Source organism: Oncorhynchus gorbuscha, unplaced genomic scaffold (assembly GCF_021184085.1).
Source record: "Oncorhynchus gorbuscha isolate QuinsamMale2020 ecotype Even-year unplaced genomic scaffold, OgorEven_v1.0 Un_scaffold_5776, whole genome shotgun sequence".
Classification (NCBI taxonomy): Eukaryota; Metazoa; Chordata; class Actinopteri; order Salmoniformes; family Salmonidae; genus Oncorhynchus; species Oncorhynchus gorbuscha.
In genome coordinates, this window is record NW_025749502.1 from 152 (window position 1) to 11,510 (window position 11,359).

Sequence of the window (11,359 nt, forward strand, 5' to 3'; positions counted from 1 at the left end):
TGTGATGAATGAGACTGTACATGACCTCAGCCACTTTAAACCCACTGTGATGAATGAGACTGTACATGACCCCAGCCACTTTAAATCCACTGTGATGAATGAGACTGTACATGACCTCAGCCATTTTAAATCCACTGTGATGAATGAGACTGTACATGACCCAGCCACTTTAAACCCACTGTGATGAATGAGACTGTACATGACCTCAGCCATTTTAAATCCACTGTGATGAATGAGACTGTACATGACCTCAGCCACTTTAAACCACTGTGATGAATGAGACTGTACATGACCTCAGCCATTTTAAATCCACTGTGATGAATGAAACTGTGGATGCCAGACTGGCCACAGGTCTCCAGATCTTCCAGGGCCTGAGACCAGAAGTTCACTTCCTGGTCCGGCTCGGTTAGTATTGCACTGTGGTGAATGAAACTGCATGACCTCAGCCATTTTGGCTCCTTGTTTACCTCCAGTTCCTCAGGATGCCAGACTGGCCACAGGTCTCCAGATCTTCCAGGGCCTGAGACCAGAAGTTCTCTTCCTGGTCCGGCCTCGGTCCCGTCATGACCCACAGTGAACCTAGAGGGGGAAGAGGTCAGAGGTTAATACCCCCAGTCAGCCAATCAGTGAGCAGTCAGGCAGGCGACTCAAGACTGATGAGACTGGTGACCACGACGTGTGGGCAGGGTGTCAATGGGCTGTGAGAGTGGAACAGTAAGTAGGTAGCCAGGTAGGATAGAAGTAGGCAGTGTTAGGGAAGTAGATAGGATAGGAAGTAGGTGGGTAGGATAGGGAAGTAGGTAGGATAGGAAGTAGGTAGGATGGGGAAGTAGGTAGGATAGGAAGTAGGTGGGTAGGATAGGGAAGTAGTTGGGTAGGATAGGTAAGTAGGTAGGTAGGATAGGGAAGTAGGTAGGTAGGATAGGGAAGTAGGTAGGTAGGATAGGGAAGTAGGTAGGTAGGATAGGGAAGTAGGTAGGTAGGATAGGGAAGTAGGTGGGTAGGATAGGGAAGTAGGTAGGTAGGATAGGGAAGTAGGTAGGTAGGATAGGGAAGTAGGTAGGTAGGAAGGGAAGTAGGTAGGTAGGTAGGATAGGGAAGTAGGTAGGTATCTAGGTAGGTAGGATAGGGAAGTAGGTAGGTAGGTAGGTAGGTAGGTAGGTAGGTAGGTAGGTAGGTAGGTAGGTAGGTAGGATTGGGAAGTAGGTAGGAAGGATAGGGAAGTAGGAAGGATAGGGAAGTAGGTAGGTAGGTAGGGTAGGATTGGGAAGTAGGTAGGAAGGATAGGGAAGTAGGTAGGAAGGATAGAGAAGTAGGTAGGTAGGATAGGGAAGTAGACAGGTAGGATAGGGAAGTAGACAGGTAGGATAGGGAAGTAGGTAGGATAGGGAAGTAGGCAGGTAGGATAGGGAAGTAGGTAGGTAGGATAGGGAAGTAGGTAGATAGGATAGGGAAGTAGGTAGGTAGGATAGGGAAGTAGGTAGGTAGCTAGGTAGGTAGCTAGGTAGGTTGCTAGGTAGGTAGGTTGCTAGGTAGGTAGCTAGTTAGGTAACTAGGTAGGTAGGTTGCTAGGTAGGTAGCTAGGTAGGTAACTAGGTAGGTATGTAGATAGGTAGGTAGGTTGCTAGGTAGGTAGCCAGGTAGGTTGCTAGGTAGGTAGCTAGGTAGGTAGGTAGGTTGCTAGGTAGGTAGCTAGGTAGGTTGCTAGGTAGGTAGCTAGGTAGGATCCAGCTGGGGGAGATCCAGCTGAGAGGTGTGTTTCAGAGACAGTTTGTTGAGGCTAAGGGGAGCGACCAGTAGGGGGTTAGGGTTGGTTTGGGTTGAGAGTGTTAGCGTTGGGAGGGAACAGCCCTGCCTTGTGCCATTCAAGTGAAGGTGGGGGCAGGTGTTGGGGTACAGGTGAGTGTGTGTAGTGTTGAGGTTAGGAGAGAGACATGGTGGCTTTCTTGGTTTAAGTGGGACTGGGAGGTCTCAGTGAGAGGTTTCGGTTTGGGTTGAGAACTAGGGGTATAAGGGGTATAAGGAGACAGCCCTGCCCTGTGCCACCCAGGTTAGGGTTAGGGGGGGTTAGGGTTGGGTTGGGTTGGTTTGAGGACTAAAGGGGGATAAGGACACAGCCCTGCCGTGTGCCTCCCAGGTTAGGGTTAGGTGGGGTTAGGGTTGGTTTGAGGACTAAAGGGGGATAAGGACACAGCCCTGCCGTGTGCCTCCCAGGTTAGGGTTAGGTGGGGTTAGGGTTGGGTTGGGTTGGTTTGAGGACTAAAGGGGGATAAGGACACAGCCCTGCCGTGTGCCACCCAGGTTAGGGTTAGGTGGGGTTAGGGTCAGGTGGGGTTAGGGTTAGGTGGGGTTAGGGTTGGGTTGGGTTCGTTTGAGGACTAAAGGGGGATAAGGACACAGCCCTGCCCTGTGCCACCCAGGTTAGGGTTAGGTGGGGTTAGGGTTAGGTGGGGTTAGGGTTGGGTTGGTTTGAGGACTAAAGGGGGATAAGGACACAGCCCTGCCGTGTGCCACCCAGGTTAGGGTTAGGTGGGGTTAGGGTTAGGTGGGGTTAGGGTTGGGTTGGTTTGAGGACTAAAGGGGGATAAGGACACAGCCCTGCCGTGTGCCTCACCTGCTGTCAGTGATTAGACCGGTGGGCAGTGTAGAAGCTCTGTCGAATGTCAAGGAAGAGAGGTACTTCAACAATATATCAAGAACACCAAGACACCAATTCAGATTCCCTTCGAAACCCTTTTCTGATGACGGCTAGCTGATGAACAATTCCCTTCGAAACCCTTTTCTGATGACGGCTAGCTGATGAACAATTCTACATCTGTGTTCTGTACTTCCTGTCCCAAATCTGTGTTCTGTCCTTCCTGTCCCAAATCTGTGTTCTGTACTTCCTGTCCCAAATCTGTGTTCTGTACTTCCTGTCCCAAATCTGTGTTCTGTACTTCCTGTCCCAAATCTGTGTTCTGTACTTCCTGTTTCAAATCTGTGTTCTGTACATCCTGTCCCAAATCTGTGTTCTGTACTTCCTGTCCTAAATCTGTGTTCTGTACATCCTGTCCCAAATCTGTGTTCTGTACTTCCTGTTTCAAATCTGTGTTCTGTACATCCTGTCCCAAATCTGTGTTCTGTACTTCCTGTCCCAAATCTGTGTTCTGTACTTCCTGTCCCAAATCTGTGTTCTGTACATCCTGTCCCAAATCTGTGTTCTGTACATCCTGTCCCAAATCTGTGTTCTGTACTTCCTGTCCCAAATCTGTGTTCTGTACATCCTGCCCCAAATCTGTGTTCTGTACTTCCTGTCCCAAATCTGCGTTCTGTACTTCCTGTCCCAAATCTGCGTTCTGTCCTTCCTGTCCCAAATCTGTGGTCTGTACTTCCTGTCTCAAATCTGTGTTCTGTACTTCCTGTCTCAAATCTGTGTTCTGTACTTCCTGTCTCAAATCTGTGTTCTGTACTTCCTGTCTCAAATCTGTGTTCTGTACTTCCTGTCTCAAATCTGCGTTCTGTACTTCCTGTCCCAAATCTGCGTTCTGTACTTCCTGTCCCAAATCTGCGTTCTGTCCCTTTTGTACTTCATTCAAAAGCTTAAAAGGGATTTATGATAGAAGATATGCTGAATATAGAAAGAGCTTCTTTATCAAACACAAACAGCCGTTAGCCAAAGGTCAAGTTCAAACAGCAGCTCTATGTGTGTGATCCAGCTCTACCTGTGGAGACATCTACGATTTATGCAAGAGCTGCATCCACATGGGTGCTACAAGGGGGCCACATGGGAGTCACACACACACACACACTGGGGCAGACCTGCCAATGCCACAAACAGCCGTTAGCCAAGGTCAAGTTCAAATAGCAGCTCTATGTGTGATCCAGCTCTAGCTGTGGGCCACATGGGAGCCACACACACACAGACACACACACTGGGGCAGCAACACCTCTAGATACATACTAGTAATATTTCACTAATAATACCTTAAAGTTGTAGTGTTTCTGGGCTGTCATGTATACTGTGTGTGTGTGTGTGTGTGTGTGTGTGTGTGTGTGTGTGTGTGTGTGTGTGTGTGTGTGTGTGTGTGTGTGTGTGTGTGTGTGTGTGTGTGTGTGTGTGTGTGTGTGTGTGTGTGTGTGTGTTCAAGGAATGCAGAACAATCACTGAAACATGACTGAGGTGTTTGACAGTTGGTTGCGAGATTTTATTTTACCTTTATTTAACTAGGCAAGTCAGTTAAAAACAAATGTTTATTTTCAATGACGGCCTAGGAACAGTGGGTTAACTGCCTGTTCAGGGGCACAACGACAGATTTGTACCTTGTCAGCTTGGGGGTTTCAATCTTGCATCCTTTTGGTTCCTAGTCCAACGCTCTAACCACTAGGCTACACTGCCTTTAACCACTAGGCTACACTGCCTCTAACCACTAGGCTACACTGCCTTTAACCACTAGGCTACACTGCCTCTAACCACTAGGCTACGCTGCCTCTAACCACTAGGCTATCCTGCCTCTAACCACTAGGCTACCCTGCCTTTAACCACTAGGCTACGCTGCCTTTAACCACTAGGCTACCCTGCCTCTAACCACTAGGCTGCATTGTCTCTAACCACCAGGATACCCTGCCTCTAACCACTAGGCTACCCTGCCTCTAACCACTAGGCTACCTGCCTCTAACCACTAGGCTACGCTGCCTCTAACCACTAGGCTACCCTGCCTCTAACCACTAGGCTACCCTGCCTCTAACCACTAGGCTACGCTGCCTCTAACCACTAGGCTACGCTGCCTCTAACCCCTAGGCTACCCTGCCTCTAACCACTAGGCTACCCTGCCTCTAACCCCTAGGCTACGCTGCCTCTAACCACTAGGCTACCCTGCCTCTAACCCCTAGGCTACGCTGCCTTTAACCACTAGGCCACGCTGCCTCTAACCACTAGGCTACGCTGCCTCTAACCCCTAGGCTACGCTGCCTCTAACCCCTAGGCTACGCTGCCTCTAACCCCTAGGCTACGCTGCCTCTAACCACTAGGCTACGCTGCCTCTAACCCCTAGGCTACCCTGCCTCTAACCACTAGGCTACCTGCCTCTAACCACTAGGCTACCTGCCTCTAACCACTAGGCTACCTGCCTCTAACCACTAGGCTACCCTGCCTCTAACCCCTAGGCTACGCTGCCTCTAACCCCTAGGCTACGCTGCCTCTAACCCCTAGGCTACGCTGCCTCTAACCACTAGGCTACGCTGCCTCTAACCCCTAGGCTACCCTGCCTCTAACCACCAGGCTACCCTGCCTCTAACCACTAGGCTACCCTGCCTCTAACCACTAGGCTACCTGCCTCTAACTACCAGGCTACCCTGCCTCTAACCACTAGGCTACCCTGCCTCTAACCACTAGGCTACCTGCCTCTAACTACCAGGCTACCCTGCCTCTAACCACTAGGCTACCTGCCTCTAACCACTAGGCTACCCTGCCTCTAACCACTAGGCTACCCTGCCTCTAACCACTAGGCTACGCTGCCTATAACCACTAGGCTACGCTGCCTTTAACCACTAGGCTACCCTGCCTCTAACCACTAGGCTACCTGCCTCTAACCACTAGGCTACCCTGCCTCTAACCACTAGGCTACGCTGCCTCTAACCCCTAGGCTACCTGCCTCTAACCACTAGGCTACCCTGCCTCTAACCACTAGGCTACGCTGCCTCTAACCACTAGGCTACCCTGCCTCTAACCACTAGGCTACCCTGCCTCTAACCCCTAGGCTACGCTGCCTCTAACCCCTAGGCTACGCTGCCTCTAACCCCTAGGCTACCTGCCTCTAACCACTAGGCTACCCTGCCTCTAACCACTAGGCTACGCTGACTCTAACCACTAGGCTACCCTGCCTCTAACCACTAGGCTACGCTGCCTCTAACCACTAGGCTATGCTGCCTCTAACCACTAGGCTACCTGCCTCTAACCCCTAGGCTACGCTGCCTCTAACCCCTAGGCTACCTGCCTCTAACCACTAGGCTACCCTGCCTCTAACCACTAGGCTACGCTGCCTCTAACCACTAGGCTACCCTGCCTCTAACCACTAGGCTACCCTGCCTCTAACCCCTAGGCTACGCTGCCTCCCCAGATAAAGGGCCAGTGGTGGTGTCGCTGAGAGGTCAAAGGTTAGAGGTTCAGGGAGGTGAGAACAGGGTTGTACGTACCCGCCGGCGGTGGGTCTGTCCCATTCGTCGTCGCTGAGGCCCAGGTCTGCCAGGACGTTGTGTCTCTGGCGGGTGCTGACGGGGGACAGGCTGCCCTGGCTGGGCTTGGCGTTCCTCCACTCATGGCTGTGGAAGCTGTAGCCAGACGCCTGGAAACCTGGGGCTGGGACGGGATGCATACACACACCACAAGACTATGTTAGCCCACGGAGCTAAAGCCTAGAGCTAACACTGTCGGTTCAGCTATCAGGTACGTTTCCTCCTCACATGAGCATCGTTCAGTCAAAACCCTCCACTACATCTCCACTGTATGGACCTGGCGTGCTACAGCCACTCACTAGTGATAATGTAGTACAAAGCCTTGATGAATGGATCTCCCTGTCATTGAACGTGATAATGTAGTACAACGTCTTGGTGAATGGATCTCCCTGTCATTGAACGTGATAATGTAGTACAACGTCGTGGTGAATGGACCTCCCTGTCATTGAACGTGATAATGTAGGACAAAGCCTTGGTGAATGGATCTCCCTGTCATTGAACGTGATAATGTAGTGACAACGTCTTGGTGAATGGATCTCGCTGTCATTGAACGTGATAATGTAGTACAACGTCTTGGTGAATGGATCTCCCTGTCATTGAACGTGATAATGTAGTACAACGTCGTGGTGAATGGATCTCCCTGTCATTGAACGTGATAATGTAGAACTAGTTGGTCATATGTTAGAGTGTGTGATCCAGCTCTCACTCTTTCTGGTCTGATATTGAGTTAAACAAAGACATCTGACTGTTTGGCTGCAGCGACTCTATTCTGCTGCTGTGTTTCATCAATAATGTAGAGCTGGAGGAGTTTCTATTCCTTGTGTGTGATCCAGCTCTACCAGTGGAAACATCTGTGATTTATGCTAGAGCTGCATCCACATGGGTGGTATAAGGGGGCCTCAATGGGGCCACATGGGAGCCACACACACACACACAGATACACACACTGGGGCAGACCTGCCAACGCCACAAACAGCCGTTAGCCAAGATCAAGATCGAGCCACACACACACATACATATATACACACACAGACACAGACACAGACACACACACACACACACACACACACACACACACACACACACACACACACACACACACACACACACACACACACACACACACACACACACACACACACACACACACACACACACACACACACACACACACTGGGGCAGCAACACCTCTAGACCTGGACATTAGATGGACCACATGATGATCTGTCCTCCTATGGGACATTAGATGGACCACATGATGATCTGTCCTCCTATGGGACATTAGATGGACCACATGATGATCTGTCCTCCTATGGGACATTAGATGGACCACATGATGATCTGTCCTCCTATGGGACATTAGATGGACCACATGATGATCTGTCCTCCTATGGGACATTAGATGGACCACATGATGATCTGTCCTCCTATAATACAATCACAATAGCTAGCGTATGAATTTTCTCATCATAGTAAATATCCTAATAGGATCAGCATTGTTCTCCTCGTAGTAAATATCCTAATAGGACCAGCATTGTTCTCCTCATAGTAAATATCCCAATAGGACCAGCATTGTTCTCCTCGTAGTAAATCTCCTAATAGGATCAGCATTGTTCTCCTCATAGTACATCTCCTAATAGGACCAGCATGGTTCTCCTCATAGTAAATATCCTAATAGGACCAGCATGGTTCTCCTCATAGTAAATCTCCCAAAGGACCAGCATGGTTCTCCTCATAGTAAATCTCCTAATAGGACCAGCATGGTTCTCCTCATAGTAAATCTCCTAATAGGACCAGCATTGTTCTCCTCATAGTAAATCTCCCAAAAGGACCAGCATGGTTCTCCTCATAGTAAATCTCCTAATAGGACCAGCATGGTTCTCCTCACAGTACATATCCTAATAGGACCAGCATTGTTCTCCTCATAGTAAATATCCTAATAGGACCAGCATTGTTCTCCTCATAGTAAATCTCCTAATAGGACCAGCATCGTTCTCCTCATAGTATATCTCCTAATAGGATCAGCATTGTTCTCCTCATAGTATATATCCTAATAGGACCAGCATTGTTCTCCTCATAGTATATCTCCTAATAGGACCAGCATGGTTCTCCTCATAGTACATCTCCTAATAGGACCAGCCTGGTTCTCCTCATAGTAAATCTCCTAATAGCATTGTTCTTCTCGTAGTAAAATCTCCTAATAGGACCCGCATTGTTCTCCTCATAGTAAATCTCCCAATAGGACCAGCATGGTTCTCCTCATAGTAAATCTCCTAATAGGACCAGCATTGTTCTCCTCATAGTAAATTTCCTAATAGGACCAGCATGGTTCTCCTCATAGTAAATCTCCCAAAGGACCAGCATGGTTCTCCTCATAGTAAATCTCCTAATAGGACCAGCATGGTTCTCCTCATAGTAAATCTCCTAATAGGACCAGCATGGTTCTCCTCATAGTAAATCTCCTAATAGGACCAGCATGGTTCTCCTCATAGTAAATCTCCCAATAGGACCAGCATGGTTCTCCTCATAGTAAATCTCCTAATAGGACCAGCATTGTTCTCCTCATAGTAAATCTCCTAATAGGACCAGCATCGTTCTCGTCATAGTAAATCTCCCAAAGGACCAGCATGGTTCTCCTCATAGTAAATCTCCTAATAGGACCAGCATGGTTCTCCTCATAGTAAATCTCCTAATAGGACCAGCATGGTTCTCCTCATAGTAAATCTCCGAATAGGACCAGCATGGTTCTCCTCATAGTAAATCTCCTAATAGGACCAGCATGGTTCTCCTCATAGTAAATCTCCTAATAGGACCAGCATGGTTCTCCTCATAGTAAATCTCCTAAAAGGACCAGCATGAGTCCCCCAGGTTCCTCATTCGTTCTAGCACATGTTGGATAATGTTATAATGCATCCCAAATGGCACCCTATTCCCTATATAGTGCACTACTATAGACCAGAGCCCTATTCCCTATATAGTGCACTACTTTAGACCAGAGCCTTATTCCCTATATAGTGCACTACTTTAGACCAGAGCCCTATTTCCTATATAGTGCACTACTTTAGACCAGGGCCCTATTCCCTATATAGTGGACTACTTTAGACCAGAGCCCTATTCCCTATATAGTGCACTACTTTAGACCAGAGCCCTATTCCCTATATAGTGCACTACTTTAGACCAGAGCCCTATTTCCTATATAGTGCACTACTTTAGACCAGGGCCCCATTCCCTATATAGTGCACTACTTTAGACCAGAGCCTATTCCCTATATAGTGCACTACTTTCGACCAGAGCCCTATTTTCCTACATAGTGCACTACTTTAGACCAGGGCCCTATTCCCTATATAGTGCACTACTTTAGACCAGAGCCTATTCCTACATAGTGCACTACTTTCGACCAGAGCCCTATTCCTACATAGTGCACTACTTTCACCAGAGCCCCATGTGTGTGTTTGCGCTGGTGTGTGTGTGTGTGTGTGTGTGTGTGTGTGTGTGTGTGTGTGTGTGTGTGTGTGTGTGTGTGTGTGTGTGTGTGTGTGTGTGTGTGTGTGTGTGTGTGTGTGTGTGTGTGTGTGTGTGTGTGTGTGTGTGTGTGTGTGTGTGTGTGTGTGTTCTCTCCCTCGGCAGGGTGATTATAGTTAACTAAGAGGCCTTACTGTGTGGGGAGGAGACTCATTGTAAATCCAGCACATCATTGCTGTGGGGATCATTCTACCATTATAATGGTTAAGGGCATCCCTAGATCCATTAGCCAATCATTTCCTACTCAGTAGAAGAAAAAAATTAGAATGGTCTTCCAGCCAATCCCCACGTCGCCTCGCCCACAGCTGTATAATGCATAATGAATGCTCTGATATAAATGACCCTCTAGGAATCAGGAAGGATGTATTGGCAACGTGAGCTGTATTCTCTAAAGTCTATTTTATTGGACAACTGCTGTGGGATGTTGCTATGGTGATGGTCAGTAATGGTTTGTTTTATCAGTATTGTTTCGACCTTTCTAGGGAGTTTTTCCTAGCCACCGTGCTTCTACACCTGCATTGCTTGCTGTTTGGGGGGGTTTTAGGCTGGGTTTCTGTACAGCACTTTGAGATATCAGCTGATGTACGAAGGGCTATATAAATACATTTGATTTGATTAGATATTGTGTTTTTGGACATTCTGTCTGTCCCTCAATGTCTGTAACTGTCAGGTACACAAGTGCCAAATATGTATGTACACTCACACTCTCTCTCTCTCTCTCTCTCTCTCTCTCTCTCACTCCCACTCACTCACTCACTCACTCACTCACTCACTCACTCACTCACTCACTCACTCACTCACTCACTCACTCACTCACTCACTCACTCACCCTGGGTGTTGAAGGTGGTGTCTATGGCCGAGCCGTCCCAGGACTCCACGGCTGAGTCCACAGAGGGGATGGTGGTGGAGTAGAGGTCAGAGAGCTTCCCAAGTTTCTGGCTCTCTGCCTGGTTTCCCAGCCCGCCTAACCCTGCCTCGTCCTCCACATCACTCAGCATCACATCACTGAGATGACCAGACACCGACGGCTGCTTGGGACTGGCCCAGAGGAGAAGGAGAGGGAGGGAGAGAGAATATGAGAAAATGTGAAGGGGAGAAGTGTGAAACAAAGGGAAATGGTGAGGCGAGAGAGAGAGAGGTCAGAGAGGGAGAAAGAGGCTCTCTGCCAGGAGAGAGAGACAGAGAGAGAGAGAGAGAGACAGACAGAGAGAGACAGAGAGAGAGAGAGAGAGAGATGAGGATGAGAAGAGAGAGAGAGATGAGGGAGAGAGAGAGAGATAGAGAGGGAGAAGAGAGAGAGAGATGAGGGAAAGAGAGAGAGAGATGAGGAGGAGAGAGAGAGAGAGATGGAGAGAGAGAGAGAGAGAGAGAGAGCGAGAGAGAGCGAGAGAGAGAGAGAGAGAGAGAGAGAGAGAGAGAGAGAGAGAGAGAGAGAGAGAGAGAGAGAGAGAGAGAGAGAGAGAGATGAGGGAGAAGAGAGAGAGAGATGAGGGAGAGAGAGAGAGAGAGAGATGAGAGAGAGGGAGAGAGAGCGAGAGAGAGCGAGAGAGAGAGAGAGAGAGAGAGAGAGAGAGAGAGAGATGAGGGAGAAGAGAGAGAGAGATGAGGGAGAGAGAGAGAGAGAGAG

The 11,359-nt window shown here is 48.8% G+C and overlaps 1 protein-coding gene across 1 annotated transcript; it reads right to left on the reverse strand.

The window, feature by feature from the left end:
- Positions 1–467: 467 nt before the first annotated feature.
- LOC124029191 (glutamate receptor-interacting protein 1-like) lies at positions 468–10,764 on the reverse strand (the record flags this gene model as incomplete). Its single annotated transcript, XM_046340994.1, has 4 exons — positions 10,562–10,764; positions 6,172–6,334; positions 2,615–2,653; positions 468–579 (listed from the first exon to the last, which is right to left on the reverse strand). Coding segments are annotated over exons 1-4 (483 nt in total), but the record flags the coding sequence as incomplete, so codon positions are not given.
- Positions 10,765–11,359: the final 595 nt, after the last annotated feature.